This window comes from Mchenga conophoros, linkage group LG13, assembly GCF_057382185.1.
Source record: "Mchenga conophoros isolate Kocher_MC1m ecotype Shallow Benthic linkage group LG13, M_conophoros_male_GT1.1, whole genome shotgun sequence".
Taxonomy (NCBI): domain Eukaryota; kingdom Metazoa; phylum Chordata; class Actinopteri; order Cichliformes; family Cichlidae; genus Mchenga; species Mchenga conophoros.
The window spans coordinates 23378439-23401404 of NC_140538.1; the positions used below are offsets into that span (position 1 = coordinate 23378439).

The 22966-nt window shown below is 42.1% G+C and overlaps 2 protein-coding genes across 3 annotated transcripts; one reads left to right on the plus strand and one right to left on the minus strand.

The window, feature by feature from the left end:
- Nucleotides 1-10: 10 nt before the first annotated feature.
- heatr5b (HEAT repeat containing 5B) lies at nucleotides 11-19932 on the minus strand. 2 transcript variants are annotated; one of them, XM_085297310.1, is made up of 36 exons: nucleotides 19797-19932; nucleotides 17349-17513; nucleotides 17044-17255; nucleotides 16293-16401; nucleotides 16036-16185; nucleotides 15290-15461; nucleotides 15042-15199; nucleotides 14702-14951; nucleotides 12447-12602; nucleotides 12056-12306; nucleotides 11863-11974; nucleotides 11612-11764; nucleotides 11427-11526; nucleotides 11199-11308; nucleotides 10958-11121; nucleotides 10634-10809; nucleotides 10349-10454; nucleotides 10064-10254; nucleotides 9100-9259; nucleotides 8726-8915; nucleotides 8410-8579; nucleotides 8168-8315; nucleotides 7893-8072; nucleotides 7560-7814; nucleotides 6706-6887; nucleotides 6553-6621; nucleotides 5603-5782; nucleotides 5268-5508; nucleotides 4681-4917; nucleotides 4339-4466; nucleotides 3370-3514; nucleotides 2974-3246; nucleotides 2551-2775; nucleotides 2253-2404; nucleotides 1662-1875; nucleotides 11-1304 (listed from the first exon to the last, which is right to left on the minus strand). In XM_085297310.1, the coding sequence occupies exons 2-36, from the start codon at nucleotides 17472-17474 to the stop codon at nucleotides 997-999; spliced, it is 6153 nt and encodes a 2050-aa protein (XP_085153436.1). In that variant the 5' UTR covers nucleotides 17475-17513; nucleotides 19797-19932; the 3' UTR covers nucleotides 11-996. The 2 variants fall into 2 exon arrangements, with proteins under 2 accessions (XP_085153436.1, XP_085153435.1); XM_085297309.1 differs by having other exon boundaries at nucleotides 14657-14951.
- Nucleotides 19933-20041: 109 nt separating this feature from the next.
- Nucleotides 20042-22848, plus strand: gpatch11 (G patch domain containing 11). The gene is made up of 8 exons (XM_085243249.1): nucleotides 20042-20200; nucleotides 20403-20629; nucleotides 20710-20751; nucleotides 20839-20959; nucleotides 21046-21136; nucleotides 21300-21410; nucleotides 22210-22291; nucleotides 22398-22848. The coding sequence occupies exons 1-8, from the start codon at nucleotides 20151-20153 to the stop codon at nucleotides 22451-22453; spliced, it is 780 nt and encodes a 259-aa protein (XP_085099375.1). The 5' UTR covers nucleotides 20042-20150; the 3' UTR covers nucleotides 22454-22848.
- The last annotated feature ends 118 nt before the right edge of the window (nucleotides 22849-22966 follow it).

The window sequence follows — 22966 nt, forward strand, 5'->3', positions numbered from 1 at the left end:
ACAGCAATGAGGTCAAAATAAGTTTATTCATATTTTGGGAAAAAAAATGAGTGTAACATTACATTCACACAAATGTGCCAGTTATTGATGACATTGGTGAACACCAGCACATGCAGGCAGTAAACACGGGTATTTATCAGACCAAAAAAAAAAAAAAAATCTATGTGATGACCAGTACTTATATATACATATATATATATTTATTTATTTGTTGATTGGTGTGCAGATAACTGGAGAGTCTTAGTGAAAAATATAATGCATTTATCATTTAGTTCTAATTTTAGTCTCGATACTGGTTTGATCAACTTTAATTTATTAGCTATGCCTTTGAGCAATTAGTAGGAAGGTTTACAACATAATTTGAGAAAATACACAAAACATAAGAAATTAAAGTAACATTCATCAGTAACAACCTGGAGACCCCAAGGCCTCCTAAAAAATAAAATAAAATAAAATAAAATCAGGGAAAATTGTAGAGCAAATATTGACTTTTTCTGGAATTTTATTTCTGCCACCTGATTTATTTATTTATTTTTTGCCCTCTGTAAGTCAAAAGTCATGGTTTGTACCTGAAAACATACTTCGTAAGTAAGTTTTGAGATGATTTTTTCAAATTTCAATTTAGCTCTGCCTGAAAAAAAAAGTGTTAGAAACAAACTTCCACAGAGAGCTGGGTTTGGTGACTTGGGGGGAACAAAAAAAAAAAAAAGAAAGTAAAATGTAAATTGTGTGGTCTGGAAATGATACATTCACACAATTAAAATTTGCTACAAAATTTATAGCAAGCTTTTTAAAGTGAACATTCAAAGGCTTTCAAAGATATTTACATAAACGTTCTTTGAGGGGAGTACTCGTCCATCAAAACAAAGAAGAGATGTAGAATAAATAAATGCAGTTAGAAAGCATAACTGATACAGACATGACATGTGGTACAGTGTTGAAAGAAATCCAAAGAAGAAAAGATTAGTTGAGAGTGTGCGGTGCATTTTGGAGTGTTCAGAAGAAGCTCGTCTTGAGTTTAATGGTTGGTGCAGCTTGCACTGCTGGCTGAGCTTGCCTGGCTGCAGCTTTGGCTTTGCTGCTGGCCTGGTTGGCCCGTATAGCAGATTCCAGACGGGTTTTCAGCTCAGGTGCCGCTCCAATCACTATCTTGAAGGCAGCCGGATAGAGGGGGCCGATCCGCATCAAGTTCTGAAGTGCAAACTCGTGCAGGCCTTTGGAGACTTGGGGTGCAGAGGAGATGGAATTTTCATCCAAAAGGTAAGAGACGAGAGTCGGTACAAGGAGAGCGAGCAGCTGCACCCCTGTTGAACACATAAAGCAGTGATAAGTTAAAAAATATATATATATAATCAGTAATTAGGAGACAGTTTAAAAAAAGGAGAAGCAGAACTGTGGCCACAAATCCAATGTAATGTCATTATCTACGCAGAGATTTGCCAGATTATTAGTAAACTGAAATAAAATCGTTTTAAAAAAGTTTTTTCTTGAATGGTTGGACTAGAAATTAGAAAAGCATTAAATTCAACATTTAATTATTTATTAGTCTGATCTAGGGCAGCACAGCTAAATACTGAAGAGATCTACTTTAACAGAGTAAATGTGGCACAAAATGAACCAAATGTTGCTTCACTTGGTCCATTAAGCAGAGGAATACTTACGGTTTTGGTCTTCACCCATGCCGACCAGATTCTCCAGGACCCTGATTCCCTCCTGCACAGCCTGCAGCTCAGCAGCCGTCCCTGGGCGGCTGCGCTCCACTGCCTTCAGCTTCTCCACCATGAGTGGAGCCAGAGCGTGTATGTAGGGAGTAGAGAGGGCACGGCTGGAGTGTTGAAACACCGACAACAGCAGCTGGTAACACCGAGCCTGAACCTGTGGTAACAACAATTACATCTTTCGCTTAACTGAGCTAGACTTATGTGAACAGTGTGAAGCTGTTTTCACGCATGAACTCTGAACAATGGGAGAAGGATCCAGCCCAGGCGTTGTTCAGAGATGCCCTTTTTCACACGTGGAAATGCTACGTTTGGGTTTGGTAACAGAAGAGAGGTGCGTACAGTGCACAGCAGACCACAGCCACCGTCTAGCTGGCAAGTAAAAACCTAGTACTGATTCAGAAATTTGGGTATTCTGCACTTCCGTTAGATAATATCTAGAAAAGTTCAGAGGTACACATTTAAAAACAGATGATTTGGTTCGGTATTCAAAATTCTTTTGTTACATCTTTGTTTGTGTACATGCGAGCTTACCCAGGGGTCACTAGAGTTGAGGGCATTTCGGAAGTGGTCCATGCAGCCCTTTTGCAGGACAGTCACTCCTACAAGCTCACTGCTGGCTGACAGCAGGAAGAGTGTGATCGCTGTCAGCATACTGACCTCATCCATGTCAGGCCTGGACTCATCTAAAAAAAACCCACACAAACATGCTTTTGATTAACAGTGATGTTGTGCTTTTTTTTTTTGTAGACTGGCAAGGCAAGGCAAATTTCTGCTCCACAGAAAGACAAAAAGTCAGAGTCTGATAATGAATGCGTGTGGATGAGCTCACCTGGCTGCGAATACTCAAGTACAGATGCCAGGCTGCTCCTCACAAGGCTGGTCCACTGCGTCTGCACGCTCTCCATCCGGGCTATTGGGGAGGTGAAGATGGTCTTAATGCTCTGGAGGGCAGCTGCCACAGGCACTGGCACCGAGTTGTCAGGAGTCTTTACTGCAGTTTCCTTCAGAACTCCGGTGACGAGGAAAAGCACTGTAGGTAGGATGGTCATGCTTCCTAATAAGGCAAAAATAAAATGTAAACAATGGGCTGAAAACCATGACGCTCATGTTCCTTTGCTACTTATCATTAATTAATGTCACAGAAATGCATGAAGCATCCATTAAGAGAGAGTATGTTACACTGAAATAGCGAGTTTTCCTTTCTTATTATGCATGGTATTTGTGTGTTGTTGCACTTTGCTTCAGGCCTCACCAGCTGGAGAGCAGAGCGAGGGCAGCTCTGCCAGGATGGAAACTGCGTTTGCCACCAGGCGGGCACTTTTTTCGGGTAGTCGCTGAGGCCTGAGTGGCACATGGCTGGGCGACTCCTTCACACGTGTATTAAGCTGGGGTAAGTGGCGGACCAGGATGAACACGAGCAGCTCCATGGCGGCGAACACCAGAGACTTGCCGGGGACGAGCTCCCCTGTGTCTCCTCCTTCTCCAAGGCTGGCCTGAGAGTCTTTCTCGCCATCTTCCTCTTTGCCTAAACCAAAAAAAAAGTAATGACCGCTTAAACTACCACACAATTTGGTTAACTTCACTCTAAATATAGAAGCTTAAAGACAACATGCAAACCTTATATGCAGTGTAACATAATGTTTCTGACCTTTTGCTGTTTTCTGTCGCTGTAGATGGTCATGTGCAGCCCTGATGGTCTCCTGGACAACAGCAGTGACCTGAAGCTGGACAGCAGGTGGATCCCGGGTCAACAGAAGCCTGTGAAGCACGTTCAGGAGCTCCACAGCCAGCAGCTACAGCAGAAAGAAAAAGTAAACAACTACATTAATGTGACTGTGAAACATGTAGCACAAACTTCTCATTTCTCTCACATTTAGAATTCCAACTGTTTCAATTATGTATTTTTTTCTCATTTAAAGTAAAGTGCTTGATGCTTTGTAACTATCTGTTCTGGTTTGTTGAAAAGCAGAAAGCATGTCCACCATAGGATACAATTTCATATTTAAAAATGTGATTTTTATACTGTTCAGAAGCAATTTGTACTTCTTTGTTCAAATATCTTTATGGTTAGTGAGACGGCTGAGTGATCCCACACACTGTGCTCCAATTCAAATCCTCTGAAGTCCACACTTTGAAGCAGTCTGGTAGAGACACGTCCCTCTTCAAAGGCTTCACCAAATACAGCTGAGAAATACAACCTTCTTTTGCTGAATTTGTAGGATACACACGTGTGCCCTTTGAAGCCATCGGTACCCAATCATCTGTTCTGTGGGTGATCTTTTTCACCTTCTAAAGTCAGTAAATATCACAGGCCGGTGTTGTATTTATCAAATATTTGCAGTGAGGTGGTGCATGGTAAACAGATCACCTGAATTACACCACAATATGATTGCTGCAAGAGGTGATTTAAAGGGAAAACACTTTTTCTTATAGGACACTTGGGTGCTTGAATTTCTTTTAGTATTTTCTAATAAGTGAAAACTACATTAGTTCTTTTATAGCTTAATGTGTAACTCATATATTCATATTTTACTAATGAGATTCTACAATAGTCATAAAAGTGGTTTAAAAATTTTCTCTCTTTTTTTACCCTATAATTTAAGCCCTGTGTGTTTACCTGGTCATCTGCAATATGTGTTTTAGCACAAGGAGTCTCGAGCAGAGTGCACAGGGCCCGCAGGCACGACATCACATGTTCAATAGGCTCTTCAGGGCGGGGAAAGCAGAGAAACTCTATACTGACACCTAAGAGAAAGAACACAAAAATGCTCTTAGTCTATATTCTTGCACATGTATTTTTCTTTCTACTACCATTCCTTCACAATTGGCCGGTGGTCCTACAGCTGTGAGGTGAACAAAAGCAGTTGCTGTTTTCTGTATTAGGTACACTATGAAGCCAGAAAATGGAAAAGTATGCTAAATGCTTTACACCGCAAATGTTAGCTATGCATTTGTTTACCTAACATTAGATGCATCCTGTCTTTGACAGACTCCTCAAAGGTCTTTATAGTGGTGGAGCCTCCCTGGGGGAGGCCAGGAGGCTTGGAGGGAGCTGATGAGACCTCCTCCTGACCTACACCTGCTCCAAACCCAGTGCTGTTCAGCCACAGGGCTACAGCATGCAGGACAGGAGCCCAGGAGCTTCGGTAGTGGAGCCTTGCTGTATCTATGGTCTCCGGGGTATAAAATGCTCCGCCTGGACACAAACACAATTATATATAATTACTTTATTAACATGTCAATGACTTTGAAAACAGCTCCAACAGAGTGCACGAGCATGTAATCTACAATCCCATTTGATTTAAGAGATGTTTTTGTTGACATTTAATCTGACACTGTCCAAATAATGTTGAACGTTTTTGGTAATATCTGGAAAAAATAAACATCAAATGATCCAAAGTGGAACATAAGACTTGAACATTGATGCTTTAACCAAGCTACATTAAAATGTTGTGTAGAAACACCACAAGACTATATTTTGTTTCACTGAAGATATCATATTAAAACCATATTTAGCACACAGGAAGACAGGAAAGAATCTCATACCATCAGGGGGCAGCTGACTGGAAAACTCAGCAGGCAGAGTGAGCAGAGCATAGTCTCGCAGCATGGCCAGCCACAGGCGGCTTAGTGAGGGCAGCTCTGGCTGCACCAGGGTGATAAGACTGTCAGGGGGAAGCACGTCAGTTCCCAGATCCTCCTCATCCTCGTCGTCATCTCCACTTCTGACTGGTTTTGCAGGTTTAGACTCAGCCTCTTTTTTGATCTTCATTGCCACCACATAGACCTGAGTGAGAAACCCAGAGTGCACGTTCAGTTTCGTTACATGCATCATTTGATTGTAAAAAAAGGAGCAGTTTCCTGCTCATCTTCCATCTCACCTCAGCCCACGCCTTCAGCACTGCCAGTTTCTCCATCGTGGTAGCGCTCTCACTATACAGCTGACTGGACGAGCCTTTCCCAGCCTGCACCTTGTCCAGCGACGACACAAGCAGGTTGTGGACTCGCCGCAGGTCGTTGAGGTCACTGACAACGCCACTGCCGATCCACGTACTGCACACCTGTAGTCAATGTGAGAAAGGTGAAACTGCTATGGATCTTACAGTTTTTATCTATTACAACAACGGACAATAAAATTTTATGATTCTGATTTTGATGTAAAAAATGTATTATATAACAGAGCACTTAGGCTCATTAGCCAAGCTATTAGAGGGGGTGGGAGTGTCAAACAAATGGGTATTAATAAATGGACTGACACCTTAATGATGTAAAACTGGACCACATGTTTATAAGATTGCATTCTTCTGGGAGGAACAGCAATTAAAGTGTCAGTTCAAGGGCAGCAGCTTGTTATAAATCTGGTAGCTTATTAAACTATAAGAAAACTACAGGTCCTCTGTGACCTTCACATCCACAGATATATGTATCCTAATCCGCTTTTTCAGAGTAAGTTGTTCTCGATAAGAAAAATTAAACCCTTCAAAAAGTCTCCCAAGCAGAGAAACAGGGGAATGTCAAAGAGAGAACATCTTTTAGTAATAAGCTGACAGGCATGTTTTGTTATTTGCCCCCGTCACTCAACATTCTCATCATTCAATTAAGTCAAAAAGCATTAAGTCACAAATTTGACACTGCTGGCTTCTAAGGGGATGATGACTCACTTTGTCGTGGTAATTAAGCTGCTAACGCAGCCACAGTTCTACCATTTAACAATCAAAAAACATATTTAATGGCTGTTAATGGAAAGAAGGTTGAACACACCTCAAAAAGAGGCATAAAGTGGAATTGTAAGCAATTGAGTTGGTGAAAGAGACAGGTATGTATGGCTTACCTGGCATGCCTTTGCTGTAATGTCGGACGGCGTGTCAGGTGAAAACGCAGGTCTGAGAGCAGCTCCAACCTAAATACCCACGAGTTGCAACAAGTTTACTTTCATGCAATGTTTCTAGGTTTGGACTACGAAATAATGCAATGCTTTACTCACATTGGCCTGGTACTGTTCCAGGATAACGTGCCCCGGGAACTCGGGCTCTGGTACGGACGCAAACTTTTTAATGATGTCTTCCAAGGCCTGCAGGCCAGCCATCCTCAGCTGGTTGCTGTGGTCTGTGGCTGCCATGAAAGCCATGCGGATGAGGTCAGATAAATGGAGCACCAGCAGATCTCCTGAACGGGCAGAGATGGATGAAAAAACAACAAGGACTATGTGAGAAATACGAACCTAATTATAAACACTGGAAGGAATATGAACTCCGGGAGCAGCTACAATAATGATTTTTCCAGTCATTGTTTAGTATTTGATTTATTAATCCTTTGATGATGTGTTACACTTCAGCAAGAAGCTATAACCAGTGCTTTCTTCAGACTCTCTGCTTTAATACTTTCTTCAAGAGGAAACACTTTTGGAGTTTCAGCGTGTGCCTGCAGCGACCAGAAAGAAACCCCACATTAAATTTGGGGCTGAGATTTAATTGACTTTTAACTGAAGGGCACCTTTTGAGGGATTAGTTGGACATGCCGTCATGCAGACCAACCATCCACTGAATCCCAGTCACTCAATTTGGCTTAGCTGGTTTCAGAGCTGCAAAGTCAGTACAATGTGCTATTACGGGCAAGCCTGTAGAATAGCTCCTTATTATACAGCAAAGCTTACATAAATATTGTCTCCTATATTTACCACAGTGAACAAAACCCTCTGAACCTCTAGCTTTGTTCCATCTTTAAATGAAAGCATGTGAATAAGCAATTTCCTGTCGCACAGTAAAAGTGGCATTAATCAATCACAATTCTTTAAGTGAACTCTGCAGTAGTCTATTCTGGCAGCACAGTGAATGGTACCTTTCACATTCTTGGCCTGCGCCGAACGAGCAGCTGCCAGGTCAAAGTGTGTTTTGTCTGCATTCTCACACAGCAGGATGATGCGGCACAAACAGTCTGCTGCAAACACCCGTGTGACCCAGCGCGGCGCCACAGATGGCTTCGATTTGTCGTCTTCGCCCAGACCCGTGAACATTGTGTCATCGTCCATCTCGTCTTTTTTCTCCGAGTCTTCCTCGTCCTTTTGCACCTCAAACACAACAGCGCCCCCTACATCTGAAAGAGGACACGGGCACATTTGTGGTGAAAGATTTATAAAAGATGATTTTTGAATTTGCCGTTTTGTAGACTTACCTGTAGTTGCTGCAAGAACATCCTTGCAGAGTTTCAGCCAATGGGAAAGTTTTTCTACGGCCAAAGACGACAGCATGTGGCCGAGTGTGTCATGGATGTCTGAGCATAGCTTCCTGTCCGTCTCCCGATCCAGCATGCCAAACAGAACGCCCTCCAGACCAGTCTCTGTGATGTTTAGATCTGAACCAGAGCAAGTTAAGGCATTAGGATCCAGGTTGCATTAAGGGGAATTATTCAAACAGAATGCTCGAATCAAGTTTTGACCGTGTACTGACTGATTGCAGTGCTGTCTTTGCTGTCTCCTGCTCTCTTTGCCAGGCTCATGGCGTACTCGCAGACCTCTGCAGCTTCTCTCTGAGCAAGCTGTCTCAGGCAGGCCACTGCAGCACGACGCAGCAACAGGTGAGAGCTGCACAGGTGCACCTATGGGAACCCCAGTTCACAGCAGGAAATCAACATTCAGACTGACACAAACTCTAACTATCACATACGTACTCTAAAAGTATTTATGTCTTACACAGAGACACGGCACCAAGCTGGACAGGTTAACGTGTCGTGGAGCAAACATATGCAGCTGCTGCAAACATGAGATAGCAGCTGCCTGCACAAGAGAGTCTGAGTGGTCCTGCATTATGGCACAACCAACCAGGCAGGACGAGCGGATGGTGGAAATAGTGGCTCCATTTCCTAGCAAGACCAGCACAAAGAAACATTGTACTTAAAGACATATACTTCAGTAGCCTGCAAAGGATCAAAACCGGTTACACTGCCACCTGCTGGCTAAAAAAATACTATGGTTAATGATGTTTGTAATCTGGTTGTGCCACAGTTACCCTGCAACTCTGGTCCCACAGTAGTGATTAGAGCTCCCAGGCAGCGGCCCAGACACTGGTGAACCTCTGTGTGAGACGGGGGCACAGTGAGGAGCAGGGTGAGCACCAGAGACAGTGTAGGCTCCACATAGCCTCTGTACATGGGACCACTTGAATCCACAATTAGAGCCAGAGAGTGCAGAGCCCAAGTCTGGTGAAGACAAAAACACAGATTGAATTAATTTAGAGTGGGCCAGACCAGAATTGAAGAAAAAGACAGGGATGCATCAAAACTAGGTTTAGACATAACATTTAACAGAAAAGAAAAACAATCAAAATGTAATTTAATTATGAGTGAATATAAAAATGTACTTCTAATAAATAATTGACTGCACCTGGACTTCATGTGAAGAGCCATCCTGGGCTAGAGCCAACAAGATGCTGACACTGGTCTTTAAGTGCTGGCCAGAGCCAATTCCTCCAACATATCGATGCAGACAGCCGAGAGCCAGTGAATGGCCCGTCCTTGAAACTACATCACGAGCTGACTTCAGCCTGTAAACAGAGCAAAACAAAGACATGCATCACGTGAGTAGAGACAGATACAAAGTATGAGAGATCAACTTCAAGACAGATGAACAACAATGAAACACAAACTATAACTTTCCAAAAAGAGACATTCTGAAAATGTAGTGAGAATGTTTATTTTGTGCAATCAGGTATAAAATGACTCTCTGTCCGTCCCACTAAACGTCAAGGTGCAGTTTACATCCTTGTCTGTCCAGGCTCATTCAAGATATGTAGTGATAGACTAATATTTTTTACACCTAAAATCACTGTATTCTTAAAAACATTTATTAATGTAAGGTAAATACAGGTTATTCTGATCACAACATTGTGCACTGTAGACAATGTTTTCAATATTTATGTTATTGCAAAAATCCACACTTTTCAAACCTGGCACCTCAGAAGACTAAATCTGGCGCTCAAATCTCTCCTTCTGTCCAAAGTGTTTCTACAGATCACTAGGTTGTCATGGTAATGTTAACCACAGACCATTTTAAACAGAAAATGTTATCAATTCATCATTTTTATCCTGTTAGACACTTGTATCGTTTTTATTGGTGTATGAATTCTTGAGTTATGGCCAAAAGTAAGCTCTTTGGGCTTGACCTTTGACCTCCAAATGCTATCAAATTCATCCTCATGAATCAAACAAATCAATCAGTCAATGAAAGTGAACACTGGTGTAAAATATGAAGAAATTTTCTTTTAAGGCCTTCCTAAATATTTGATTTGAAACCATAATGTTGGACACAAAAAGCAAAGAAACAGAAATTGGAGACATGATATGCTCACTTATCAAAACTGGTCTGCGCCATTCTGGCAATGAAGGTTGCCTCTCCGACCACCTGAGCCATCCTCCCCAGGGCCTCTCCAGCAGCACAGCGCAGGATGGGATTAGGGTTGTCCAAAGCTCCCATCACCAGGGCCAGAGCTGATTTACGCACCTCCTCAGGCCCAAGAGTGCTCTTATTCTCAGCCAAACCCTACAGTTAAAGCGAAAGAGAAACATTATTTCTCACTGTAGCTATTACCTAAATGACCTACCCATTTAAGAGGATATAGAGCTTTTTTTCTTACCTTGAGGGCAGAAAGGACTGCAGTAAAGATGTTGAGTTGGACGGCTTGCTGTCGAACTCCTTTAGCCTGCTTTATGCATTCTGCAAAGTGGTCTAACATCTGCAGCCTGAATCATACCCATCAGTTAAAACACAGTATGTTAATAAAAAAACAGCTCAGCAACAATGCAGCGAATATAAATATATAAGGAAAATAATGAGAGCAGCTGCGGGACAAGAAAATAAAAATAATGTTAACATGATGCAGAACCACATCAAGTCACCACAATAAGAGAGAGCGCCTTGCCTGTGTTTGAAGGAGACATGAGGGAACACCACACCAAACAGAGCCACTGAAGCATCGATAACCGACACACCCAAAGGGAGAGGTCCTGGGATGGCCTCGCCTACGGGGACGCGCAGGTAGATCGAGGAGGGATCGTGCTCCAGAGCTCCGCTGCCAGACGCGCTGTTGGGCTGCAACTGTTTCGCAGGTAACGACACAGAAACACCAAAAGGCCAAACTTATATTTAATATTTAACGAGAGATAGTGATGACTAATCCAAATCACATACATAAAGCATCTTCAAATAAGAGCTGGGTTACTAGAACGGTCTTTTACCAACTAACCTGATCCTCTATGGACTTGTGGTCGGTCTCCTGTAGCCACGAGCCCATGAGCACGCTGTCGTCATAGTGACACAGAGAGCGCAGCAAAGACGTGGTAGTGTTGGCCGAGTTGTCGGTCAAAGTAAACTCTGCTACCAGTTCTCTCAGGAGAGCATTGAAGCTGCCTGTACGAGAGGATTACCCATTTTAAAACACCTCTCCTCAACTTATGTGAAAGCTAATGCACAAGTGACTGATTTACCTTCGTAAGTTTTTGGAGGCAAGAGAGCCAAGATGTCGTACAACCGGAGCCTCACCATAGCTGCACTTGCTTTCAGGTGGGCTCCATGTACCTTAATGATGGCAGGGACACTGAGAAAAGTCAAAATGTTACAATCATTAGACATGCAGTCGAAAAACACACAAAAAAAATAAAATAAAAAGTCAGACATTTAAGAGAAAATTACACAAAAAAAACCACCACACTCACTGAGACATCATAGTCATGGCACATTCGATAGGAGTCATCAGCCTGCGGATTACGTCTTCTGTGAGAAGCTCGGGGCAGTGGGCCACGAAACTACGCATGGCTATAAAAGAAAGGGAACGGTTTTAGTCAACACTGCGTCTCGTAACATTTTAGGGCGTGCACACTGTGGAGGTGCAAGCCTTTACCACACAGTGCTCCAGCTCTGCCCTCCAGGGTGACCTGCCAGGTGAAGGAGTCTCCTCTGGCTTTTTCGGCTTCCAGCTCCTTCTGGGAGCGAGGAAACACGTTCCTCCACAGCAGCAGCATTTTGGGGAGATGATAGCGCACAAGGGAGGGACCTGGGAACACAAATGAACACAATGTGGTCACAAAGGTGGTGGGAGAAAGAGACGATTTCTGAAAAACTCCAAAATCAGGAAGTGTCTTTGAGGCTCACCCAAAGTCATCAGGGCTCCCAGCAGAAGCCATCCAGCCTGCGTGCGCTGCAGGGACAGACGGCTGTTCTGAGCAGCTGTTCGCAGAAGGTCTTCAGCTATACTCACCACCAACTACAAGAACAGCGAGGCTAGTCAATCAAGTCTGACATACATATGAAAGAACCACTAAGGCCAAATTCTGAGGCTACACACCTTGCCCTTGGTGTGGGGGATACCCAGTGGACACTGGTGCACGCCTCCCAGCAGAGCAGCCATCGCAAAGCTGTAACCGCTTACAGCCTCAGGCGAACTCTTCAGGTTGTTGATTCTCTCAGCACAGCGGTCCAGCAGAGGGGTGAGCTGATAGGGTAGCGCAACGGCGACGCAACGCAAGCACCATGCAGCTGCCAAACGTGCTGCCATGCTTGGGTGCAGCAGCACTGAGGTCACGGTTTCAAGGAGTCCTGAAGAAGTGGATGTGGAATAAGTTATTTAAGGATTTCAGCCTTATTTTAAATTAGGATTTATGTCACACGAGCTTGTGTTACCAGAAACCCGAGAGTGACAACAGTGAATATCCTGTTTTGTATTCTGTTTATCTTACCTACAGAAGGCTCCTGGATGAGTGGTGAAGCTGTGGCACTCAAACTCTGAACCAAACTGCCCAGCTCTTTTAAAGCACACACCATAACATGCTGGCTGGCAGAGACATCACCTGCCCCTGCTTTGTTCTCCCCACTGATATCATTCACTACTGCCTCTGAAAACACAAATTTCAGGAAGAGAAGCGAGCAAAGCGATCTGTCAGCATGAACATTTTCTGAGTTATCACTTAAGTTTGTATTTTGAATACTCAATAATATTCAGAACACACTAATTTATAATGTGTGCATCATTGATGAAAAAGATTTATATCAAAGAAAAGATGCTTTGTGTCCATAATAAGTATAAATCACTAATGTTATTAGTATAATTTACACTAATCAGCCACAACATTAAAACCCGATATTGTGTAGGAAGTTGCAAGGTGGGGCCTCCTTACATCTGATTTGTTTTTCCGATCTTGAACTCTTTGTAATGTTTCTCAGACCATTCCTGAACAATATGCCGTGGCGGGTGCACTATGCTGCAGAAAAGAAAGCCAGCACCATCGGGGAATAGTGTTTCCATAAAGAGGTGTAAATTGTCTGCGGCTAGTTAGAATCAGATTAAAGCTATTTTCCTGCAGAAAATCAGAGAATCAAATTGCTTAAACTCTACTGTGTATCATGCTGATCCCCCTCTCTCTCTGGTAAACATCACACAAGATGTAAAAGAAAATGGGATTTCTTTCTGCTGTAGGTGCTTTCAAGAACAGACAGGACCACATGCAAAGTGTGGAGTATAGTGCCCCTGTGACCCTATTGCCAGTTCATTACTTATACCACTTTTGGTAGCAACTAACTACCAGAAACAATCCCCCAAACCTGATATTTTATAGATAATCTGATCCAGTTGCTTAGACATCAAAAAAGTCACATCTTTACAGCTTCCAACAACTTGACTTCCTGCTACAACTCGACAAGTAACATTAAGGCAAAATAATGATTTTTATTGTTGTCACCTACACTGATTTTAATGTTGTGACTGACAGGTGCGTACCGTAGCTTCTAATAACACAACAGACCCCATTAGGCCATGCACTGTTGTCATATATTTAACTAACGACATTAAACTACAGAACCGCTACATTAAAACACAGAAGAGCACACTTCAATGTACTCCAAGAGCTCTGAGGATTTGTCTCCCCCCATTCAAAAGGAAATAAATAAAAACAGGAAATGATGGCTATAATTGTGAAAAAAGAAAAAAAAATGAATAGCTGATCATTTACCGGGAACTAAAATCCTCTGAGCTCTTGAAAGACAACAGTCAAGACAGATCATATGTAGAAAAAAGGTCAATAAAACGACTTGAGGAAGAGAGTATATGAAGATGCTTCTTGAACTGTGGCATTTCATTCGGACTTCAGTGTAAATGTAAACACATATACTAGATGTCCTACTTCTATCATGGCTCCCGGTAACATTTTCCCACTTATGTTTAGCTTAGACATTTCTCAAAGTCCCATTTCAAGAAGTCTCACATATCCAACTAGATGGAAAAAAATACAGCAGCAAGTACAGAGTGAACAACAAAGAACCCAGAAGAATCCAACATTTTTAGAAATTCTGTCTTAACACCAAGAAGTTCTGAAACGTACATCGGTTTAAAGGTTGCAAAGCAAATCAGAGTAAGAAACATCCTTTGTGAACGACGTATGGGTGATTTTGAAAATAATTTTGTGATGATAAAAAGCGAAAAAATAAATAAAATAATGCAAAACACTGTGTCTTGTTCTCTTAGATGTAATCGCATCATCCTGTCGTGTGCCTTTGCATTTAGTGGCACGTGCAGTTTTTCTGCTGGTGCATGCCAGATGCTAGATGCCAGAAAAGGTTACGCTAACTTCTCTTTAGGGTTTATAAGGCAATAACAAAATGTGAATTCACAGGCAAAAAAGCCATAAAGGCTATGCAATAATGCAAGCATGAGTACTTAATATGCTGCGCAGGTAATGGATGATCTTACTGACATTATGATACTACTTGTGGTGAAAAGGGGATATGAAGAAAGAGGAAAGTAACCTCACAGGGAGAAAGCAGAAGGAAAAGCAGAGAAATAAAAGAAAAAGAGAAGCGGTCTCTGCACACAACATAAGCACAAGCCATGCAACAGATTTCAAAACTGAATGAGGAGCGAATTAAAAGGTGATAATAATGGATGAGTACTTACTCTGTAATGCTCTGAACCGTGATATTTCCCCCCCATCCTCCTTACCCACAGCCCTCATTTGCTTGCTGATGGCTTGGCAGATTTCTTTGCCGGCTGCGATTTGTGCTTTCTCTCCAAGCAAGCCCCCCAAGGTGGCGCGCAGCATGAAGGAGACGCAGCGGCGCGAGTACACAGCCTCAACGTGAGTCTGCGTGGCCCGAGGGTGAGACACTAGGTCCAACACGTGCGACAGGAACGTGGCAAAGTTGCGCTCAAGCCACTGACCGCCAAGTGTTGTCACAAACACAACGTATGCCTAAGAAGAAATTAACGAAAAACACACATGAGGTGGATGAGTCAGATGGATCGGGTTCATTTTTTTAATATGTTTGAGAGTTCACCTCACCTGTGTGACGCCCACCCGCACCTCCCTGCTGACAGAGCCTCCCCCCTTCAACATCTCTCCTCCGCTCTTCAGGAAGCCAGATCCACCGCGCAGAAAGCCTGTGGCCATCAGCTCCAGCACCTCCTCCAGAGTGGCTCGCTTTACATTCTGACGCATCACTGCGAGAAGAACACGTTTAAAAAAAGAACGCGATAAAGAACAGAAGCAGTGAGCTACTCTAAAAACAACAAATCCACTCTGTAACCTACCAGCTGCTTGTTTGGGCATCAGGGCCGTGGCCATAACCGTCCCCAGCAGTTTCGCTACGGCTACCCGAACGCCATAGTTAGACCCTTCCAAGGCCTTGAAACACAAAGTAGCGACGTTCTCCAGTTCAGTGGTCCACATGAATACGGCCTCATTTTGTAGCTCCAACAGGCACTGATCAGGCAAGGAGGAAAAAAATGGGACGCTATCATTACTTTTCATATAATATGTGTACTGGTAATATCTACTTCATGACATGAATTCAGAGGCTTATGTGCACATAATGTTACAATACACACAGTAACTTGTATGCTTTCTAAACGGAAATTGAAACAGTGTATGCGGTCGACATACGTGACACAGCAAAAGCATTTAAGTCAGTGGTTTCTTCCCTTTACAAACAGTCTGCACTCATTCTGACACACAATTGCTGTACTTGTGTCATAAAGGGAAAATTAGATCGTACTGAAAACAGTGATCACAAGTAATCATGCGGTACCTTTACTTTTATGAGTGAAACTGAGAATGAAGCCTTGCATAACGCTCCTCAGATGGGCCTTAACAACTTAAGATCAAAAACCAAGTTTAACTGTTTTGGGAGAAAGAGTTTGAAGATTACTCTGTGTGTCTTCTATGTAGCTTTTAACTTTATGATATGGAAGGCCCCAGCAGCCCACAAAATCCCCACAAAGAAGCGCAAGATAGTTGACACATTTAAAAATCTTAACTGTGTTTTTGTGAGACCGACCTTTGCTACTGCACAGCGTACAGCCATGGACCTGTCTGTAAGCAGAGAGCGAGCATTCTTGTAGATGTCTCTGTGACAAGAAGCTGCAGCTCCACCCAGTCCGCTGAGCACCTTCTGCAGACTCAGAAGGATCTCTCCTCTACCTTGTGACTACATCAATAAAATAGAAGAAAGTGACGTTACAAATCAATCCCTCCATTACTGTTCTTATATTGTAGTGTGCCTGCTCCTAGTTTTTTTACTCTCACGTGGCATACCTCTGCACTCTTTAATGCCTTTAAAAGATTATTGATGGTATCTGGAAAGGAGCTTCCCAGCATCCTCCCCATCTTCTCATAAAAAGCCCCAACACATGCCACTGCAGCACTGCAAGAAATGTGTAACAGTGCATTAACACAGCAATTCAGACAAAAATCTATGTGAAAATTCATAATTATGTAAATTAAAATATGCAATACCATGGAATACTTCATGAAAATTAATAGTTATTAACTTCTATTTATTAGACTCCTCCTTATGTTGATAAATGGTGAGACTGGCTTACATACATGAATTAGCTTTAACCTTATCTACTGTAAAATGCTGAAGGAGAAGCACAGTGGCTTAGTATGCAAAAGGGAGGCCCTGGCACGTCTGTGTATTTCACCTACCCAGAAATGAGCAGGTATGAATGACTGATGGATAAAACCCTGCAGGGCACCACTGATGCAGCTTCATCCACTGTTAAATTCCATTAACGCCAGCAAGAAACACAGCAAATCTAGTCTTGTACGCTTAATCCCTCCTTTTAAACATAAAATGTCGTTCTGCAGATTACCGTCCAGCTTAACTGCTAATACCCTTGAAGATAGGCCTACCGCACGTGCCTGGAGCTCTAAAAGCAGTTCTGAACAGCTTACATTTGAATTAAAATATGTGAAAGCTCAAGCAGACTATTAATATGCAGTTCCTGTATTTCTAAAAATAGCCAATAAAAATATACGCGGTAGTAAATAAATGGGAACTCACAGTTTTGTTGGCAAGTATGCAGGTGTGTCATCCTTGCTTTTGATGATGTCATTGCATTTATCAAGAGTCTGGAAAACAGTGAAGGTGTCACCAATGCTGTAGAGCGTAGCAAGGTTTTTGGCCAGGAGTTTTCTAGTCGGTGGTCCCGGAGCGCTGCTGATTAGTCCCGTCAGCTGTTCCACCAGCTTCTTCTGCTTCTCTTTTACATCCACCTGCATTCAAAAAAGAAGGGAAAAAAGCACAATCGAGTTACAAAACGCTTCCAATGATTCTGACTCAGAAAAGCTAAAAATCTGAATAGTCACCTTATTTGCTGCCACAAGCACTTTATCCAAAAACCGGAGCCATTCGAAGATGAAGACGGGCCTTTTTGCTTCGGTGATCTGGGCCAAAGCATCTTCATTAAGCAGGAGACTGTGAGCCAGCTCCATGGTGAGGAACCTTGAACACAGAGACGTGCGCCCTCCTCTCTGCAATGATTCACGAACACGTGACAAATTAGAGGAACAAAAAGCTTAATATACTGTTGCAACACAAGCAGTCGGTAGACCATATTTTGCTCAAACAGCTTCAGTGTGACTTGACACTGAATCTACAAGTCTTTTTGACTAAAGTGAAAGACTGGAGCACCACTTCTCTTAGAAATAATCTTAATTGGCATTTTGATGATAGCAGTAGGGAGCATTACTAGCACAAAATCTTCAATGGGTTTTCAGCTGGACTGAGTGATGGTATCAGTGTGGTAGACGTTATCTCTAACAGTGATGAATTTGCATACTGGAGTGAGACAGAACAGCTGGTGAGGAGGTGCAAAGACAACAATTTGATCCTGAGCAAATCTAAAACTAAAGGCTGTTGACTTTAGAAGGGAAGAAGTCCAACATCTTCCTTTCATTGGCCAAGGTCTGAAAGAGTGCTTCCTGGGCACCACTATATGCCAGTCTTTATCACAGAACTTAAACACCAGTCTCACTGTTAACAAAGCCCATCAGAGACTCTACTTCCTTTGGCAGAAGTAGAGATGTATGGAAAATATGGGTTCAGTTGGGAAGCTGCAAACCATTATCATTATCATTATTATTATTATCTCCAACCTGACTTGGTAAGGTAGCACAACCAATCAGGACAAACAGCAGCCTGGAAAAAGTTTGAGCCTCCAACATCACTGGTTGTAGTCTGCCTTTCATAGCTCCACACTATGCCACCCAAACCACCAGGAGAGGTAGAAGCATCATCACTGTCCCCTCCTACACATCATCTGTTTAATCATCTCCCACCAGGCAAAAGATACAGGGGTATTACTACAAGAACAGAGATAGTAGCTATCTCCAAGCTATTAGGTGCTTAAATATATGCTGAACCTTCTATTATTTTTTGTTTCAATTGACCTACAGCAAGTTGTAATCATAGAATCTGAATGTATCCATCCATTCGCTTCCGCTTATCCTTTTCAGGGTCGCGGGGGGCGCTGGAGCCTATCCCAGCTGTCATACGGCGAGAGGCAGGGTACACCTTGACAGCTCGCCAGTCTGTCACACAGAGAGACAGGCAACCATTCGCACTCACATTCACATCTGTACTCACATCTATGGGCAATTTAGATTAATCAATTAACCTTTCCCCAGAAACTGCATGTCTTTGGACGGTGGGAGGAAGCTGGAGTACCCGGAGGGAACCCACGCAAACAGGGGAGAACATGCAAACTCCACACATTGAACTCAGGACCTTCTTGCTGTGCGGCAACAGTGCTAACCACCGTGCCGCCCAGAATCTGAATATATTATGCAGCAAAACGTACACGTATGTATCATGCATTTGCAATATTAACTTAACCTCTTGCACTGTGGACTGTTCCCTTCTGCAATCTAGACTCTACGCCATTCACTAAAATCACTTTAAACATAGGTACACTGACACACTGCACTACTTTTATGGGTTGATGTGTTCAATACACGTGTACTTTGTATGTTGTGCTGTATTGTGTCATTTGATGTGTCTTGTTGTATATGCAGCTGTGTTGTTGAAATGGCTCCAATAAACTTGAGCTGTGGTGACTGTGAAGGCCACTCAGTCACCACATAACATGATCAAAATCATTTTCATGCTCATCTAAAAGTTCTATCAGCTCTTGCACCTCATTGCCACCATGGAAGAGATCATTCCTAGCATGAAAGGAATACTATATTATAGGATGAAGAGAAATACTGGGAACAGCTGTGTTGATCTGCAGGTTGGACATTCCTGCTCAGGAGACAAACTCTGTACCCAACAGCATGACAGGGCCTCTCAGTTGTCTAATTTAAATGCCTCTTCTCTAACAATACGCCTGTTCAGTCAATAAACTATCACATCCATCAGCTGGACAGGTTATAACAGCCCTATAGATGCTAAGGACCAATTATCGCCATTGGAATGCCTTCGCTGTGTTCCGTACGTCAGTAATTTTAATGTCAGTGGCTGTAAAGTTATAATAGCCGCGCTCAAGTCTCGTATGGAATAACACAAAAATATTAACACTGCAGTGATGTGTTGACAGCTGTCATCCTTCAGATGTTAATACGCGAGCTAGTTAGCAACATAAGCTAGCTGCTTCCTAAAAGGGGAAAGCTAAACTCCGCGAAACACTGACGACTAAATAGGACTTTGGCTCTTCGTCGTCATTTTTTACAACCTTGAGTTGTTCAAAATATACCCCTCAGTGACAACAAACTCCCTGAAATACGGGACAAATACAGCAAAACTGTTCATCCTACCTGTGCTTCGGTGACCCAGGATGAATGACGACGACTATGGGCGGTGTCGCTGTGAAGTTTGTCCGATGTTAAACCAAACAAATAATTTAACTTAAATCATATAGCTTGTAGAATTTTGTGAAATAAACAAAAATAGACGTGACATTAATCGAGTCCATTTCACAGGACAAACACGTTCTTTTGAAATATATGCCAAATGCAGCGGAACTGTAGACTTTGTGTGTACCTTGCAGCTACTCGGAACGTTTTTGCAAAGGAACAGAACACCACAGAAGAAAATACAAACGCACAAACCGAAGTTGTTGTTTTTTTTTGCTGTTTTTCTCTGTTTTTTCTCTCTTTAGTTTGTGCAGAATGTCAGATGATGAAGAAGACTATATGTCTGATGCATTTCTTAGCAAACTGTAAGTGTTTTGGCTCTGGTGTTTACTGTAAAATGTTCATATTGACAACAATGTTCGGTCAGTGCTATGAAACTGTTGTTGAATCGAGTATATTCCGATATTGAGCTATAAAAACAAAGAAGCAGGGTGTCGTTGCTCTCAGAATAGTTATCGGTATTTTTTACACCCGTGTAACGTTTTTCTTTGTCCCTCCGACTGTCAGTCAAGATGTGAAACCGGGAGTCAGCATGGTGAGGCGGGTAAAAGAAGCAATGAAGAGGGAGGAGAAGCAAAAGGAAAAGAATGTTAAGAACCGTCAGAAGAGCTACAAGGAGCAGGAGAGCGAAAGCCGAGAAGTGGCTTTACAGAGCTCCATCAGCAATGAAAACAAAGGGTTTGCACTTCTGCAGAAAATGGGCTACAAAGCTGGGCAAGGACTTGGGAAGCAGGGCAAGTTTGTTCTTCGCTAAATTGTGAATTTGCTTTGCATTTGTAGTGTGCACTGATGTTAATCTTTGTTACCCCTATAGGAGCAGGAAGAGTTGATCCGATCCCACTAAATATCAAAACAGGTAGGAAATGTTATTTTAAAATGAGTATTTAGTGATGTTGTGTGCAGCCTAGCTGAATGATTGCAGCACTTTTCTGTTTATAATCAGACAGAGGGGGTATTGGAATGGAAGAGATGAAGAAAAGAAAAGCTGAAGAGGAACTGGAGCATTATAGGCAGAAAGTACGAGCCAAACAACAGAATGAGACCAAATCTCTGGAAGATTTCAGGTGAAGCATGCAGCTACCTCTAAACGTTGTCCCCTCCCCCTCTTATAGTCTGTGTTTTTAACTTTTTCCTTTTTTTGCGTTTTCAGGTCAAGAGTAAGGACGGAAAGAGAGGAGCGAAAGATTGAAGGAGACCTCAGGAGGAGTCAGCGAGCTTGCGAACAGCTTGACAGTCAAAAGGTGGAAAGAATTATGAGTATAGCTCCTTATGGACTCCTCTGCACATCACAGTGCTAGTGTTAGTAGCAGGTCTCTCTCTAATCAGTCTCTTACCAGTGAAAGGAGGAAAATTATAGACCACTGACACAAAGTATCTCCTAGCTGAGGTTTCTTCTCTTTTCAGGGGATAACTGCTCCGAGAGAAGACTGGTACTGGCCTAAAGCAAACTCTGATGAAGAAGAGGACGATCTTAAAGAGGAGGATGAGGATGAAGAGGAGGTTACAGAACTCACTGTAAGTATTTTATTTTAGACAATCAAAATTAATGTATGTTATTCATAGTTGGGGTTTTTTGTTGTTGTTTTTTTACCAAAACAGCAATTGTGGTACTGTCTGAGGAAGTGCAGAGCAGTATGTGTAGGACATGTATTAGGATAGCAAGATGATGTTGAGGTGTACAGTGGGAGTGACAGATTTGTTCAAGATGGGGGTGGGATTACATTAGGGATTGGCTCTGAGCCCCCTCTTGTTTGCAATGTGATGGGCAGATGATGTCAGACAGGAGTCTCTGTGGCCTATGATATTTGCAGATGACATTGAAATTTGTAGTAGAGAGCAGGTAGAAAAGCCTGGAGAGGTGAATGTCTCTCAAGAGAAATGAAAGACAGTGGATGCAAGACAGAATACATGTGTGTGAATGAGAGGGAGATGGGTGAAAATGCAAGGAGTAGCTTTAGTGAAGATGGATGAGTTTAAACCATCAAAATCACCAGACAGTGCACAACAGAGGTGAAGAAGAGAGCATAGAGTGCATTGGATGGAGATCAGTGCTGAAGTGTGTTTTCTAACAGAAGGATAGCAGCAAGAGTAAATGAAAAGATGGTAGGAAGACCTGCTATGATGTGTTGAATTAATGAAAAGAAATATTTTCAATTAAATTTTCATATCTAATACTCATATACTCTGGATTAGAAATGAGTACATCAGAGGGACAACTCAGGTTGAGCTGAAAAAACATAAATGCATCTTATAGGATTTAATGGCAAAATTATCCCAATGAATATTAAATGTGATATGTGGTTCTCTGTTGCAGTCTTTTGATAAACTACAAATTTTGACATCCTATTTGAGAGGAGTCCATTTTTATTGCATATGGTGTGGGACCACCTATAATGGTAGGTGTGATGTCTTGTCTTTAGTGCTGTAGCTTTTAAGGTTCTTTTGTATTGCCATTGCTCATACTGTGTATGTGTATATAATGTATTGATTTCTATTTTACAGATGAAGAGGACTTGTGCGCTAACTGTCCTGGGGATACAGCAGCAGACCATGAATAAAATGAATGAAAACCAGTCTGCACAAGTTTCCTGTAAAGAGAAAAAAAAAGTATAAATGTTTGATCATAAAAATATTGTGTATATGTGAATGCACTTTGATATGTGAGTCAGGTTCATCGGACTACAAAAACAGCCAAGGCAATAAAGTGATCAGAAATTAAGTTCTTTAATCATCCAGTTTTAATCTGCTGTCTTTCATTGAAAGACCATCAAGTTTGTATTTGTTGTATACATTTCTGTTTTTTGGGTTGTTGTTGTTTTTTTTTTCATTTATAAATTAGGATGTCTTTCAATATTTCTATTTTATAAAGATGAATACAAATTGTGTTACATATTTCAAGATCAATTGTATTTATCTGTCTTCATTAAACGTTTTAAGAATGCTACCATTTTGACTTTTTGTATATTCTATGATTTGTTGTGAGTTTATATCAGCCATACTTCTTTTCATTACTATTACTTTAAAAAATTCTGATGCGTAAATTGGGCAATAATAATAATAATTTACATGTC